General features: G+C 41.5%; 1 protein-coding gene across 1 annotated transcript in view; it reads left to right on the top strand.

Annotated features, from left to right (window-relative positions):
- The window catches only part of si:ch211-176g13.8 (F-BAR and double SH3 domains protein 2), a 76,598-nt gene that overhangs the window by 24,569 nt on the left and 34,223 nt on the right, over nucleotides 1-17,806 (top strand). Inside the window, exons 4-8 of the mRNA XM_063013732.1 lie at nucleotides 8,645-8,721; nucleotides 8,876-9,020; nucleotides 11,194-11,327; nucleotides 13,531-13,585; nucleotides 14,886-15,014. Of these exons, the coding sequence (XP_062869802.1) occupies nucleotides 8,645-8,721; nucleotides 8,876-9,020; nucleotides 11,194-11,327; nucleotides 13,531-13,585; nucleotides 14,886-15,014 (540 nt within the window). The remainder of the gene's footprint in view (nucleotides 1-8,644; nucleotides 8,722-8,875; nucleotides 9,021-11,193; nucleotides 11,328-13,530; nucleotides 13,586-14,885; nucleotides 15,015-17,806) is intronic.

Here is a 17,806-nt window from a genome sequence, read left to right as displayed (position 1 = left end):
TTTATTGCAATGGCTCGGCTAGTCCATGTAGCAACATGCAGATAACCAATGATATGACATGGAACTGATAATACTGATAGTGTGCTCATTTATGATCCGTCTCATTAAGATCCATTAGAGGCGCTCAGGTGGCACAACAGTCTATTACATTAGCATGGGTTTAAATCTCAGCAAGTGCTGTCGGCTGTCTGGGTACCTACACAGACATGATTGGCTATGTCTGGTGGGGTGGTTGGCGAAGCTCTGCAGTGCATTGGTTCCCTGTCTGGGGTGTATTCCTGCCTTGCATCCAGTGTTTCCAAGGAAACTGACTCATTATGACTCTTAAGTGGTGAAAGCGAAAGTTAAAAAAAATTAAATAAAAGACTCTTTAGTGCTGGGTGGATCTAATTGGTTATAGATCAAAATCAAATGATAGCCTTTTTACACACACACACACACATTCATACATACATACACACATACACACACAGAATGCCTAACGGCAGCTAAAAAAACAAATGTAACATTTACTTAATTAATGCAAACATTATACAGTGGGGGAAATAAGTATTTGATCCCCTGCTGATTTTGTAAGTTTACCCCCTTACAAAGACTTGAACAGTCTATAATTTTTATGGAAGGTTTATTTTAACAGAGAGAGACAGAACATCAACAAAAAATCCAGAAAAAAAACATTAAATAAAAGTTATAAATTAATTTGTATTTAATTAAGGGAAATAAGTATTTGATCCCCTACCAACCAGCAAGAATTCTGACCCCCACAGACCGGTTATGTGCCCATGAGGCACACAAATTAGTCCTGTCCCTGTATAAAAGACTCCAGTCACAGAATCAGTTTCTTCCGTTCAAATCTCTCGACCACCATGGGCAAGACCAAAGAGCTATCAAAGGACGTCCGGGACAAGATTGTAGACCTGCACAAGGCTGGAATGGGCTACAAGACCATCAGCAAGAAGCTTGGTGAGAAAGAGACCACTGTTGGTGCGATAATTCGAAAATGGAAGAAATACAAGATCACAATCACCCTCACTCTGGAACTCCATGCAAGATCTCACCTGGTGGGGTAAGAATGATTCTGAGAAAGGTGAGGTCAGTCCAGAATTACACGGGAGGAGCTTGTCAATGATCTCAAGGGAGCTGGGAGCAGAGAAATGCTGGATATGACCCCAAGAACACCATCCCCACCGGGCATTTCTTTGCCTCCAAACACGGCGAGTGGAGTTGATGCCAAAGAGCTCAATTTTGGTCTCATCTGACCATATCACATTCTCCCAAGCTTTCTCTGAAACATTCAGGTGTTCATTGGCAAACTTCAGACGGGCCTGTACATGAGCCTTCTTGAGCAGAGGGACTTTGCGGGCACTGCAGGATCTCAATCCATTACGGTGAAGTGTGTTACTAATGGTTTTCTTGGTGACTGTGCTCCCAGCTCCCCTGAGATCATTGACAAGCTCCTCCCGTGTAATTCTGGACTGACCTCACCTTTCTCAGAATCATTCTTACCCCACCAGGTGAGATCTTGCATGGAGCTCCAGAGTGAGGGTGATTGACTGCGATCTTGTATTTCTTCCATTTTCGAATGATCGCACCAACAGTGGTCTCTTTCTCACCAAGCTTCTTGCTGATGGTCTTGTAGCCCATTCCAGCCTTGTGCAGGTCTGCAATCTTGTCCCTGACGTCCTTTGATAGCTCTTTGGTCTTGCCCATGGTGGTCGAGAGATTTGAACGGAAGAAACTGATTCTGTGACAGGAGTCTTTTATACAGGGACAGGACTAATTTGTGTGCCTCATGGGCACATAACCGGTCTGTGGGGGTCAGAATTCTTGCTGGTTGGTAGGGGATCAAATACTTATTTCCCTTAATTAAATACAAATTAATTTATAACTTTTATTTAATGTTTTTTTTCTGGATTTTTTGTTGATATTCTGTCTCTCTCTGTTAAAATAAACCTTCCATAAAAATTATAGACTGTTCAAGTGTTTGTAAGGGGGTAAACTTACAAAATCAGCAGGGTATCAAATACTTATTTCCCCCACTGTATAAATCAATCTTTACAGCTTTCTCCCCATTTGCTTCCAATCTTGTCACTTCTACCCAAAACCCACTCCCCCCACACTGGCTAAGGTTGGCTTGGACTATTACGCGCCCCTTGACACACGCTGTCGCCAGACATTGGTGGAATCTCATTGAGCTGCTTTATGTTTGGAGAGACATGCTAAGTGCTCCAGATCATCCATCACCAGCGCAGACACCTCGACCAGACAGCAGAGACAACAAATGTGTAGTGGCAATGTATTGAACCTCCCTCTCTAAGGCAAAGCCAATCATGCCTGTGTGGGCACCTGGCCAGGTTGAGTCAAACCTTTGCGACAATCAGTATAAGGGAGATATTTGCGCTCGGGTGGTGTAGCCATCTAGTAGTTCAGTTCTCACTGGTGCCATTGGCCTGGTCAGCTACTTAACAGAGACAGTTGGTTATTGGGTGTGAGAAAGCTGGATAGGGAGTCACGTCCTTATGATTGCTACAGTGAGTTTAAATGTTTAGTTGAGAGACATACGAAAGGGGCAAAATGGCAAAAAATAGAGAATTAATATGAAAAGAGGATAATGAATGAATCTCTCCTATTCATTTCTTCCTCTGTTCTTGTGAAAACACACATTTCATTACAAGACATTAAAAATTCCTTATTAATTAACACAGTTAGGTAAGAATCTAATGTATTAGGTAAGGTCATTGGGAATGTTTCTAATACGCCTTTTGGATCATTAATATGTGGTACATGTATGATTCTCAGTTTTCTTATTCAGCATCCAGGTGTCTTAGCCTTTCTGTTAATTCTGAAGCACATAAAAGACCCAGTGTGTCTAGGTCTGAATTAGATTCCCCAGATGCACCACCTGGCTGTCCTGAATGGCCCCTGATTGAAGGAGACCCTCTCTTTCGCATCCTCTACACTCTTACAGCCTATTTAGTTGAGACCGGGGAGCTGCTACAGTCCTGGCACGGCCTCGTGATGCCAGCTTGTGGTGTCCGGTCTTGGCACTGACTTCAGGGATGAGTTGAGTCTGGAAGCTAATCAGTGCATGGTGGTTTCTTTATTGCTTTTGTTTTAGGAGAGGGAAGCACACTGCAGTCTCTGTGTTTTTTACATGCTTCTTGTCTGAGGGTCTTTTTTATTATATTTACTTCTTAATTTAGTTGTATCCCATTACCCCATTTGTATTTTCGTCTGTACTGCTTTCTCCCTTCCACACATGGGCAGTAGCTTGCACGAGGCGGGTTCGAATGGGGGTATGTATCACACATGGAGAGTCACACGTTATCACCCGTTTTATTGTGCCGGTGCCATCGATTAGCCATCACAGGTACTAACTGCAGCAGTTATGTGGAATCCCTTCGGGCCTCACTCTCTCATACCGGCAAATTATTGTCAGCCTACCAGCCGTTACCAGGTCTGAGGGCTTTCGCTTGGTCTGGCAGTTTATTTTATTGTATAGTTTTAGGACACGCTCAGGCTAATTAGCTGTTTTATGTAATTCTCAGATAGATTATTTTACCTTTGAGTTCAGTGTATTGCATATATTAATTTCATCTCAAAGTGGGAGCTTGGGCAGCGGAGCGGTAAATCACACTAGTCCACTTCCGCTGAGATCTGGGCTTTGGCCATAAATAATAGTCAAGTGAAAAAGCTTAGTAAAATGTATTTGTATAGCACTTTTACTATAAACATTGCTTCAAATCAATTTTACAGCTTCCAGGACCAAAAAAAAAAAACAATTGAATGTCAACACTGCAGAACATGGCATGAGACCCCTGTACTCATAATTATCAGATTTGGATCAGTTTTTCAGCGTGATTGACATCAAGTATATTTCTTATTTTAGACACATTACTCGGATGAAAAAAAGCAGCTCTAGTAATATTTCTAATGTGGGCATCAAAGGTGAGGTCTTAGTCTATTGTGACACCCAAGTTGTTTTACAACTGAGCTGGGTGTTACAGAGAAAGCATTAAGCCTTGAGTCTGACAAGTAATACCTCAGTTTTATCTGAATTTAATAGGAGAACGTTACATGACATCCAGTCTGTTATTTCATTTACACAATCCTCAATCTTACTGTGTGAATATTCTTGGATTTGACTAATACATACAACATGTGCGTGTAACAGCGTGTCTGCATAACAGTGGAAATGTCATGTTTATAAATAATAATAATTTTTCCTAATGGTAGCATGTGGTGTGGAAGCAGTAGAGATCCCAGTACTGACCCTTGTGGAACACCATACTTTGCTTTTTTTTTATTTCCAAGCGTTTATTATTGAGATAATAATTAAGACAAATTAAGAGTGGTCAGTCAGTTTGGAATTTAACCAAGATGGTTCCAGTGCTACTGTACACCTACTGTCATTTTTAGCCTACCAGTAAAATATTATGATCTACAGTAGGGCTGGGCGATATATCGAGATTTTATAAAATATCGATATATTTTCATACGCGATATAAGATAAGACAATATCGCATATATCGATATAGATGTTGCGCTCCAGTTACATCAGACAGTTCGTCTTTCTCTTCTCCCAGTTTGTCTCTGCACATGTTCACCTGCCCCGCCCCTCTCCCTCACTGAACACAACTCACCCCGCCCCACCGCTTCACCAGTAATTCCTGCAGGCAGCGATAGCATGGAGACGGATAAAGACATGACAGAAGCTATCGAAGAGGAGCTGCTTACTAAAAAGAAAAATAATGACTAATTTTGGAATTATTTGGAGACGGTTCGAATTCAAAGTGTCAGATGAGCAGCAGAATAATGTATTCTGTAGAGAACGCCGAAAACAAGTCCAGACTAAAGGTTCCAGCTCCGTGTACCTTCATTCGTTTTTCACTTCAGATCCCAAAGTTAAAAAACAAGAAAACGAGTCGTTATTCGTTTTAAAAACCAACACAAGCGCATGCACGCGCTGACATGCATGTATTTACTTCACATTAAGTGTTGAGAAAGTAATAATAACGTAGCGGTGCGTCTCCTGTTGTTCTGACTCGTGTGTTTGTATATGTGATGTGCAGATATTTGCTCTATCTGTAAAAACAAACATTATGGGGAGTGATTTCTGTACTGGATGTTGTACGTGGTCGTGTTAGTTTATACTGGACGATCGCCCGACGTCCGACACGTCATTTATTTATTTATCTTCTATTATAGTATTTCTTGTTGTCGGCCAGTAAACAACCAAACATTATTAAATTGCATGAACTAACTCTGCAGTAAACAAGGAGCAAACAGCAATTAAACAACAAATAAGATGCATACGGCATGCTGCCCACGTGTCGGAGGGGGCGTGGGTTAGCTTCGTTCTCCTCAATTAGAGCAGGGATCGGCATTGGTGGAGAGGAAGCATGACAATCGGGCAATTGGACGCGCTACAAGGGAGAAAAAGGGGACATTCATGTACGTTCACAGTTTTAGACACAAACTATCTAATGTTTAGTAGTCCTAAGTTTAATCTTACTTTATTTCTGTTATTGAAACATACTTTTTGACAATGTTTGCATTTAATTACATAGTTTCAATAGTTTTGGCCCCAAGTTATTTTGTGCAGTATTTATGCATAATGTGTAACATGTGGTCTGCTAAAATCTGTGTGCCTAGGTTACTGTGAATTCCAACATACCTAGAAGGAAGATGGACGATTCCAAAAAAGATAAAATTTATTAATAAAAACTAGCTTACGTGAGAAACATGAGTCCTGTAGCCAGCTGTGCAGACTCAATGTGCGATTAAAATGACCAATTTCTCTTCCCAATGTTAGAATAACTGTTTTCACAGGACTTAAGAAAACGAAACATTTCACACATTTAATGTTCAGAGTATATAAATTATGCCCCCTTGCCATGGGCGGCTCGTTCCTTAGGGCAATCGGGCGACGCACCACCAAAGGGCGAAAGGGAAGAAATTTTCCTATCATATTCAACCAGTGTTAAACTGTCTTGCCTGTGAATATCGTAGTCCAATCAGCGTCGAGTTGTGTTCTGTACAGTACCACCCCTTTTTGGGCGATTTCAGTCTGACTGAAAATCGCCCCGGATCGCTCTCATAGACTCATGTTAAGGCTCTTTTTTTTTAACTGTAGGCACTGCAATACAATCTGAATGGGTTCCGGGAGGGCTCGCACTTACGTGCTTGCGTCACACGTAACCTGGTGTAGCGATAATTGGAACAGCTCGCGTTCTCGTCACCATGACTACCATTACCTCAGTTCGGAGCAACTCTGTGTCATTAAGGGAAATGCCATTCAGTCGTCGTAGTAATCAGGATAAATTAGCAACTTAAGAATTAGGGCCACCCAGAACAAATGTAAACATCAAGTATCTACAAAGGGGGGGAAATCATATAAGTTACAAGTAAATTACAAGTAAGTCATGTCATTTTTAAATTGTGAATTGTGATTGCACTTATTGTATCTCCCCAATTGTTTAATTGTACTTCTTTATTCATTGCACATCAGCCCCGATGCCGATCTTTATTCTGGATCTGCTGCACCTAAAATAAAATGCTATCTGATGAAGACTGAATTAAATTGTTAGTGTGAAGGCTTTACTTCATTTTATGATTAATGGTAAAGCTGTTCTCTCTCTATGTTCAAAGTTATTTGTGAGGGCAAACTGACAGATGACTTACGATGTTAATTATTTAAGCTTTAATTTACCCATTGAACGGGTCACCTTGGCCATCATCGCAACAATTGCCCCCCCCCTGAGAGATTTGGCAGGAGCCGCCACTGCCCCTTGCTTTGAAACAGAAAAAATGAAGCAAGGTCTTTCCATAATTAATTACCCCCAGACATGTAGAGGTGTATGTAAGTATGTTATTTGTTATTTTATATGTTGAATGTATATATAAAACTTTGGAATGTATAAAAGCTATTGCACCATTAATTATCATTTTAACTAGAACACAGCCTTTGTATTACTTAGCCACAGACGCCCATGTGCTGCAAATTTTTTATGTATAGACTGAATGTCCTTAGTGACTTCTGCCTTTACTCAACCTCCTCACGGTTCACCGACCACAGAGAATAAATCTAAAATATTATTGCTCTCACAACACTCCCAATGTTATTTTTACTTTTAAGCTATTTGCCATGCTGAGCCCTTTCAGTTTCTCTGCCAGTGCTTTAATGTTGTTCAGGGGCTGGGAGGTGTTCAAAAAGCTTCTTTTACACAAATGTACTTGCATATCATGGCCAAAAATATATAAAGTGTTTTATTTACTATTTTAAATACCATTGTTTCTGTTTAAAACTGCATTCCAGTGTTACTCTCAGCATGTATTATAATAATGTGAAATGTTTATTCAAGATAAAAACTGCAGTTCATACAGGCTTAATAATAATGTGTTTTATTGATGAATCAAACAAACCAAATAGAGATTGATATTTCCTTTAGGATCGTACACTGATTAGCCATAACTTTAAAACCACCTCCTTGTTTCTACACTCACTGTTCATTTTATCAGCTCCACTTACCATGTAGAAGCAATTTGTAGTTCTACAATTACTGACTGTAGTCCATCTGTTTCTCTGCATGCTTTGTTAGCCCCTTTTCATGCTGTTCTTCAATGGTCAGGACTCTCCCAGGACCACTACAGAGCAGGTATTATTTAGGTGGTGGATCATTCTCAGCATTGCAGTGACAATGACATGGTGGTGGTGTGTTAGTGTGTGTTGTGCTGGTATGAGTGGATAAGATACAGCAGCACTGCTCGGGTTTCTAAATAACGTGTCCACTCTATTAGACACTCCTACCTAGTTGGTCCACCTTGTAGATGTAAAGTCAGAGACAGTCACTTATCTCTTGCTGCTGTTTGAGTTGGTCATCTTCTAGACCTTCATCAGTGGTCACAGGATGCTGCCCACAGAGCGCTGTTGGCTGGATATTTTTGGTTGGTGGACTATTCTCAGTCTAGCAGTGACAGTGAGGTGTTTGAAAACTCCATCAACATTGCTGTGTCTTACCCACTCATACCAGCACAACACACACTAACACACCACCACCATGTCAGTGTTACTGCAGTGCTGAGAATGATCCACCACCTAAATAATACCTGGTCCTGGGAGAGTCCTGACCATTGAAGAACAGCATGAAAGGGGGCTAACAAAGCATGCAGAGAAACAGATGGACTACAGTCAGTAATTGTAGAACCACAAATTGCTTCTATATGGTAAGTGGAGCTGATAAAATGGACAGTGAGTGTAGAAACAAGTATCAGTGTATAGTATTCAGTCTAGTGATTTAGACAAACTGCACTGAACCCAGTGTTTTCGGGGGATCAGACTCTCCGCAACTCTGACCAGATTAAAATGTTGGTAAAACTTGAAATCTAGTTGGAGGGGTGGGATTATATGACTGAATCCCTGTTTTTTGTGATAATAGTGTGCACACATTTTTAACACTGTACCATATTTTGAAATGTTGACATTTTTCATTAATAATCTTTTTAAATGTTGTAAATGGATATATATGGATATAAGTACAAATGGATAAATACAAAATCATTGGACTTATAGAACATAATACAGTTCAGCGCCAGTACGTATGAATTCCTAATTCATGCCATTTTAAAAATGTCTTCTTCACAGGCTCTGCAGAAATTGGCTTCTCAGTATTTGAAGAGGGAATGGCCTGGGGTCCAGTCAGAAGATCAGCTGGACTTCAGGTAAATAAGGTTTCTTTGAGTTTACCTGCAAAGTCATGTCGAGTGTTGGAATGTTTTCCCTGAGAGTTTGCGTTCCTTCTTCCTCTTCAGGATTTTTCCTCACTGGTGTAATGTTTTCTTTAAAAAGCTACTTTCACGTTTTGCCTGCTCGCAGGAATGTTTGCACAGTATGGAGGGCGTATCTGGACGGGGTAGTGAAAGTGACCCAGTCTCGGATCAGTGGCTGTGACAGCTACAGGAGTCAAGTCTCCGAGCCTATCAAAACTTTCCGAGTGCACAAAGAGCAGCAGCTAAAGAAAGTATGTACTGTAAATATTCTAAATATGTTCAATGAGCCAAAACTGTCTCAGTATTGTTATTATTCTATTTAGCACTGGCTGGCATGAGCATTGATCTTATTGAATAGGTGTTATATAACCACATAATTTATCAGTAAAGTAATACTTGACTTTGCCAAACTGTTTTGCTTTGGCCTCAAAGGAACCAAAAGTGGTCTTTAGCTTGGACTGCATATACTGCTGTAGATTCGAACACTGGATCCTGGCGATAGCTGGTCAGCACAATTTACTGCTGTGCCACACCTCTTTCACTTCAATAATAGATCATAATTTTCTATGGATAATTTATGGACCAGTCAACAGAAACAAGTCCGCACCCTTTGCGCATGCTTAGTTTATCTTTGGTTTAGTTAAATCACATTAGTTTTGCTAATTGATCTGAACTGAAATTAATAAAGTACCTGGTCGGCCGCTCAGGTGGCGCAGCGGTAAAGTACGCTAGCGCACCAGAGTTGGGGTTTCGATTACATCGTTTCGAATCTCAGCTCTGCCTTTCCGACTGGGCTGGGCGGCAGCATGAACAACGATTGGCTGTTGTTCAGGGTTAGAGGGTAAAAGAGTCGGATCATAGGTCCTCATAACTGGTGCGACTGCGGCCCCTGCCGGCTGACTGATGGAGCCTGCACAGGGCTGAGGAATAATGCTGATGGGGGTGTGGCCCTCGATACACAGTGCCCGTCAAGTGTATGAATTCGACTCGTGCAGGTGAAAAATGCAGTCTGTACTGTACGTGCCGGAGGGGGCGTATGTCAGTTGAGAGGCGTCCTCGGTCAGCGGTGAAGGGTCGAATCAGTATAGAGGACGTAATCAGGGTAATTGTACACGACTAGATTAGGGGAGAAAAAGTGGGGGAAAATAGAAAATTCAAAAAATAAATAAAGTACCTGGTCATATTTAGCTATCTATATTACAGGGGATCTTCAATAAGTTTCCGCACTTTTAAATTTTCTGTGGAAAAGGAATAGTAATTGGTCGTGTCTGAGAGAGTGAGAGAGAGTTTATAGTCCAGATTTAGTGCCATCTGATTTCCACCGTTTTGGACCGCTCAAATAAGCTTTAAGGGGAAGAAGATGTTCATGTGATGATGACGTGAAAGCAGCAGTGCATCAGTTGCTACGCGCTCAACCAAAAACATTTTTTGCTGATGGCATTAAAAAGTTAGTACGACGCTGGAAAAACAATGAATGGGAAGGTAACTGTGTAGAAAAGTGATGTAATTTGTTTTTTAAAATTCTTAATAAAAGGTTGCTCAGGTGGCGCAGCGGTAAAAACACACGCTGGAACCAGAGCTGGGATCTCGAATACATTGTATTGAATCTCAGCTCTGCCTGCCGGCTGGGCTGAGCAGCCACATTAACAACGATTGGCCTGTTGTTCAGATAGGGGTGGGGTTAAGCCGGATAGGGTCTGTCTCATAACTAATGAAATGACGAACTCTGCTGGCTGATTGATGACGCCTGCACAAAGATGAGAAAAGAGTGCTCTCAGGGTGTGTCTCTCTGTACACAGTGCTGAGCTGCACTGCACTCTTCAAAGTGTAGGTGAGAAGATGCATACGGCATGCTGCCCACGTGTCGGAGGGGGCGTGGGCTAGCTTCGTTCTGCTCAATCAGAGCGGGGATCGCCATTGGTGGAGAGAAAGCATGATGTAATCGGGCAGTTGAACGCGCTGCATAAACAAAACATATTTTTTTAAAAATCTTAATAAACAGAGTTAAAAAAGTGTGGAAACTTTTTGAAGAACTCTTGTATATCCAGTATTGTCCATGCTACTGGCTTAAACATGACCATGGAAGATCTGACCACTCTAAATTGCCCCTTGGTCTGTGTATTAATGACTGTAAGACCTTGCCCTTGTACTTTGCCCAACAGGATTGCATTTACATTTGTAGAAAACAAGGCAAGTAGCAGCCTTGTGGTTGTTGGGCTTGAACCAGCAACGTTTGGATTACTAGGCCAGTACCTTAACCACTGAGCCGTTGCATAAAGGGTAAAGCATAAAGAATAATGCCGGCCTGTATTTTCAGTAAAACTAATTAACATATTTTGAATTCTTGACTGTAAAATGACTCAAAATGTTCATTGCTAGTGCAAACACGCTCTAAAATTCTCTTTACTTGTTTCTTTATCTCAGTGTATCGAGCAGCTGACGCGGATTCAAGCCGAGCTGCAAGACACAGTGAAGGATGTGACCAAGTCCAGGAAGAAGTACCAGGAAGCAGAGCAGATGGCTCAGGCTGTGCGAGAGAAAGCAGACATGGAAGCCAAGTAGGTTTGCTGAGAATTGCTGATCGTCTCTGTGATATTAGCTCAGTCTGTTTGTTCCGTAGGGGCAAGTGCATGACCTTTGACACCAGCCTGCCCATTTCTTGTAAAGTTAGGGAAATCTAATCTCCTACTGTTGGTGGTCTACATGTTAAAGGGGTTGATCAGTATCTACTAGGGGTGGTAATTTTAATTCATTACCAAGAGTTCACACGGCTGATCTGAAATGTACACTAACTAACCACAAGTGCTGCCACTTGAACAGAAAAAGCCTTTCATGCATTTATACTATTTTAAATGATGAGTGAGACTAAGCATAACATTATGACCACTGACAGGTGAAGTGAATAACACTGATTATCTCTTCATCACGGCACCTGTTAGTAGGTGGGATATATTAGGCAGCAGGTAAATATTTTATCCTCAAAGTTGATGTGTTAGAAGCAGGAAAAATGGTCGAGCGTAAGAATTTGAGCGAGTTTGACAAGGGCCAAATTGTGATGGCTAGACGACTGGGTCAGAGCATCTCCAAAACTGCAGCTCTTGTGGGGTGTTCCCGGTCTGCAGTGGTCAGTATCTATCAAAAGTGGTCCAAGGAAGGAACAGTGGTACACCGGCGACAGGGTCATGGGCGGCCAAGGCTCATTGATGCACGTGGGGAGCGAAGGCTGGCCCGTGTGGTCTCATCCAACAGACAAGCTACTGTAGCTCAAACTGCTGAAGAAGTTAATGCTGGTTCTGATAGAAAGGTGTTAGAATACACAGTGCATCACAGTTGCAGGGCTATTTTGGTAGCAAAAGGGGGACCAACACAATATTAGGATGGTGGTCATAATGTCATAACAAATCCCAAATGAAGGAGAGTTTGTGCCAGTATGGATTCTGGTACAGACCAACAGAAGAGCTACTGTAGCTCAAATTGCTGATCATTGTAATCCTGGTGATGAGGTGTCACGTATCATAACATAGTGCATCAAATCCTTCTGTGTATGGGTCGGTGTTATCACAGGCCTGAATTATACACTGTATTATAATACGCCTGCATTATACACTGTATTATAATATGTCTATATTATACACTGTATTATAATAAGCCTGTATTATACACTGTATTATAATAAGCCTATATTATACACTGTATTATAATAAGCATGTATTATAATAATGTTAAATGTTCAATCGGAGAACAAACCTGTTAAGGTTTGTTGGGTAATTTGATATGATGTGGTACTGTTCAGTAGCTACAGTTCATACAGGTTTGATAGTGGTGTGTTTTATCTATTAATCTGACAATCAAGCACCAGCCAACCTTGTTTTTCAGCAGTTGCCAATTTAATCATGTCAAAATTAATCTTTATTTACATTTTTAAAACAATCACATTGCCCAAATAATTATTTGTAACTAAACTAAGCTAAGACTCTTTAGTCAGTAGTATGAAGAATGCTAGAAATGATCATATCAGAAAATAATATTTCATATAGGAGCATATAGAGGAGCTACTGTGGCTCAAATTGCAGATCATTGTAATCCTGGCGATAAGGTGTCACATGTCACTACACAGTGCATTAAACCCTTTTGTGTATGGGACAGTGTTGTCACAGGCCAGCCACAGTGCTTATGCTAACTTCTGTCCACTGTCAAAAACATCTATAATGGGCACGCAGGCATCTGAACTTGACATTAGAGTAATGGAAGAAGTGACGGACTGGTCAGATGAATCCTGTTTGCTCCAAGATCATATGGACAAGTCAGAGCTGTCTTAAGAGAATATTAGACAAGTGACCCTAACGTTTTGGCTCATCTGTGTATTTTTGTTTGTAATTATTCGAGATGATACTTCCGCTTGGCAGTAGGCATGAATTATATTGTGGTCTGCCAAAGGTTAAAGGTTTTATAACCAATGTGCAGAATTTGTTAACCTAGTGTCACCCTTCCCAACACAAATGCACACTCAGACATGTGCACACAGGTCTAATACATGACATTTGAGAAGGGGCAGAGAGGGGAGGGAAAGGTGGAACCATAGTAGCTTGTTATTGTCCTGTCAGAATTGGAGGAAGTCACACCTGTGCAGGAAGGCAGCTGACTGCCCATTCGACTGCTCTGATGAAAGACACATTTGCCATTGTTTACTTGAGCATTGTGACTTTTATTTAAAGATCTAAATATACTTTTTCTGTTTTCTTTATGTCCTCGTGTGGCCAGGTCCAAGCTCAGTCTGTTTCAGTCCAGATCCAGTTTAAAAAGAGCAAGCGTAAAGGTGAGTAATGGTTAAGGCACAACCTGACATGTGGTTTCATTGGAATTGAATTAAAAACCAACAAACAGGCAACAGTTATTTTTATTCACTGGTTTTGGGGCGGCTCGGTGGGTAGCACTGTTGCCTCACAGCAAGAAGGTCCTGGGTTTGATTTCCAGGTAAAGTGGTCTGGGTCCTTTCTGTGTGGAGTTTGCATGTTCTCCCTGTGTCTGTGTGGATTTCCTGCGGGAGCTCCGGTTTCCTCCCACAGTCCTAAGACATGCAAGTGAGGTAAATTGGAGATACAAAATTGTCCAAGACTGTGTTTGAGATTAAACTTGTGAACTGATGATTCTTGTGTAACCAGTAATTACCTTGTAACCGAAGTGTGTAAAACATGACATTAAAATCCTAACAAATAAATGAAGAAATATTCACTGGTTTTGAGTTTGGTAACTCATATCATCTTAATTCTGTATGAAACTGTGCATAACATTAGGCCTAAATAAAAATCAAACCTGTTATATGAGATCTGTAGTTTCACGTTTTACTTATTAACAAAACGGCACTTGGGCGCTCGACTGGCGCTACCACACCACTGCTGTGTGTTCGAATTCACGAATCTCAGAGCCACCGTCCTGGCCGTCCACACAAACACGATATTGGCCATGTTTTTTTTTTGAGGGAAGGTTGGACTGGGTCTCTTCCCGCTGCCATTGCAATATGTCATATCCGGGACTGCTTGTGTGGGTGGGGGCAGTCACAAGGAGCATAGCATGGCTCTCTGTACACTATACGGCTCAGTGTGGGAACCCAACAGTGGCAGGTAATAAGAAGCGATCGCAGATTGGACATGTGTTTGAGGGGGCATGTGGTGATCCAGTGGATTCACAATCGGGAATCGGAAATGATTGGCAGATAGAGGGGGGAATAAAGCCCACTGTTATTGGGTTTGACTCCCCAGCGGTGTTATCCAGACGGGGATGGCCGAGGCCCAGCGATGGATTCCTGGCCATAGAACAGAAAGTTCTATTTTATTTGTTTTGTATTCATGAATAACATTTCATTTTGTTTAATATTTTAGATTTGGCTGCTTCCAGGCATTATATCTGGATAAAAATGATCCTCAATCATATTAAATTATATTATATATAATTAACAGTTTATAGTCATAACTACCCTGAACAAAAAGCATGGTTTGGCTTACTGCCAAAAAATGTATAACATAATTAAAACATAAAACATAATGAAACATAAACATAACACAAATAAAAATATTTCTTCTTTTTTTAATAATTAGTTTATTTTATTTATTTTTTAGTTGAAAGCCAAGAAAAATGAGTGTAACTCCAAAGCCACCCACGCCAGGAACGACTACCTGCTTACACTGGCAGCAGCCAATACCCACCAGGGCCGTTACTACGAGACTGATCTGATCCGCTCCATTAAGGTAAAGTACCCCCCCCACCCCCCCCCCCGCCGTATTTGCCTACAGGAAAAAGTCACAACAAAAACAAAGTAACCTGGTCAACATGTGAAATAGGGGTAGCAGGTATAGTGGTAGAAATGTTATAAAACCATTTTATTAAGCAACAGTTTGGTCAGTCCTGACCAGATAGTCAGTCCCTGCTAAAAGCATCACATAACATGATGCTACCACCATCATCTTTTATAGCCAAGACATGTGATGAATTGGTGTCTGGTCCAGGGTATGAATACAGGATAAAATTGTGGTAGTGATTTAAGATAAAGGAGGAAAATGATTTAAAAATGCATCTTATCTATAATTATATACTTTTAAATAAATTATGAGCACACATTCCCTTGGAATAAGTCAAAGCTTAGTGAGAAGCCTTCTCAGTGGAGTTGTTATAGCTTGAAAAGATCACATAGAGGTCAATCTATTTTAATACCAAAATGGGATGTCCAACAAGCTCATGGTCAGCTGTCCAAATACTGTATGGATAAAGTTTATGGGTGTGTGTATACAGTGTATATACAGTATATACAGGGGTTGGACAAAATAACTGAAACACCTGGTTTTAGACCACAATAATTTATTAGTATGGTGTAGGGCCTCCTTTTGCGGCCAATACAGCGTCAATTCGTCTTGGAAATGACATATACAAGTCCTGCACAGTGGTCAGAGGGATTTTAAGCCATTCGTCTTGCAGGATAGTGGCCAGGTCACTACGTGATGCTGGTGGAGGAAAACGTTTTCTGACTCGCTTCTCCAAAACACCCCAAAGTGGCTCAATAATATTTAGATCTGGTGACTGTGCAGGCCATGGGAGATGTTCAACTTCACTTTCATGTTCATCAAACCAATCTTTCACCAGTCTTGCTGTGTGTATTGGTGCATTGTCATCCTGATACACGGCACCGCCATTGGATGCACATGGTCCTCCAGAATGGTTCGGTAGTCCTTGGCAGTGACGCTCCCATCTAGCACAAGTATTGGGCCAAGGGAATGCCATGATATGGCAGCCCAAACCATCACTGATCCACCCCCATGCTTCACTCTGGGCATGCAACAGTCTGGGTGGTACGCTTCTTTGGGGCTTCTCCACACCGTAACTCTCCCGGATGTGGGGAAAACAGTAAAGGTGGACTCATCAGAGAACAATACATGTTTCACATTGTCCACAGCCCAAGATTTGCGCTCCTTGCACCATTGAAACCGACGTTTGGCATCGGCACGAGTGACCAAAGGTTTGGCTATAGCAGCCCGGCCGTGTATATTGACCCTGTGGAGCTCCCGACGGACAGTTCTGGTGGAAACAGGAGAGTTGAGGTGCACATTTAATTCTGCCGTGATTTGGGCAGCCGTGGTTTTATATTTTTTGGATACAATCCGGGTTAGCACCCGAACATCCCTTTCAGACAGCTTCCTCTTGCGTCCACAGTTAATCCTGTTGGATGTGGTTTGTCCTTCTTGGTGGTATGCTGACATTACCCAGGATACCGTGGCTCTTGATACATCACAAAGACTTGCTGTCTTGGTCACAGATGCGCCAGCAAGACGTGCACCAACAATTTGTCCTCTTTTGAACTCTGGTATGTCACCCATAATGTTGTGTGCATTGCAATATTTTGAGCAAAACTGTGCTCTTACCCTGCTAATTGAACCTTCACACTCTGCTCTAACTGGTGCAATGTGCAATTAATGAAGATTGGCCACCAGACTGGTCCAATTTAGCCATGAAACCTCCCACACTAAAATGACAGGTGTTTCAGTTATTTTGTCCAACCCCTGTATATATATACAGTGCCTTGCAAAAGTATTCAGCCCCCTTGAACTTTTCAACCTTTTGCCACATTTCAGGCTTCAAACATAACGATATGAAATTGTAATTTTTTGTGAAGAATCAACAACAAGTGGGACACAATCATGAAGTGGAACGAAATTTATTGGATATTTTAAACTTTTTTTAGAAATAAAAAACTGAAAAGTGGGGCGTGCAATATTATTCAGCCCCCTTGCGTTAATACTTTGTAGCGCCACCTTTTGCTGCGATTACAGCTGCAAGTCGCTTGGGGTATGTCTCTATCAGTTTTGCACATCGAGAGACAGAAATTTTTGCCCATTCTTCCTTGCAAAACAGCTCGAGCTCAGTGAGGTTGGATGGAGAGCGTTTGTGAACAGCAGTTTTCAGCTCTTTCCACAGATTCTCGATGGGATTCAGGTCTGGACTTTGACTTGGCCATTCTAACACCTGGATACGTTTATTTGTGAACCATTCCATTGTAGATTTTGCTTTATGTTTTGGATCATTGTCTTGTTGGAAGATAAATCTCCGTCCCAGTCTCAGGTCTTTTGCAGACTGCAACAGGTTTTCTTCCAGAATGGTCCTGTATTTGGCTCCATCCATCTTCCCATCAATTTTAACCATCTTCCCTGTCCCTGCTGAAGAAAAGCAGGCCTAAACCATGATGCTGCCACCACCATGTTTGACAGTGGGGATGGTGTGTTCAGGGTGATGAGCTGTGTTGCTTTTACGCCAAACATAACGTTTTGCATTGTGGCCAAAAAGTTCGATTTTGGTTTCATCTGACCAGAGCACCTTCTTCCACATGCTTGGTGTGTCTCCCAGGTGACTTTTTATAGATATCTTTGAGAAATGGCTTTCTTCTTGCCACTCTTCCATAAAGGCCAGATTTGTGCAGTGTACGACTGATTGTGTCCTATGAACAGAGTCTCCCACCTCAGCTGTAGATCTCTGCAGTTCATTCAGAGTGATC

This window comes from Trichomycterus rosablanca, chromosome 18 (assembly GCF_030014385.1).
Source record: "Trichomycterus rosablanca isolate fTriRos1 chromosome 18, fTriRos1.hap1, whole genome shotgun sequence".
Taxonomy (NCBI): domain Eukaryota; kingdom Metazoa; phylum Chordata; class Actinopteri; order Siluriformes; family Trichomycteridae; genus Trichomycterus; species Trichomycterus rosablanca.
Note: the sequence above shows the minus strand (reverse complement) of the source record. Positions and strands in the feature narration are given on the sequence as shown.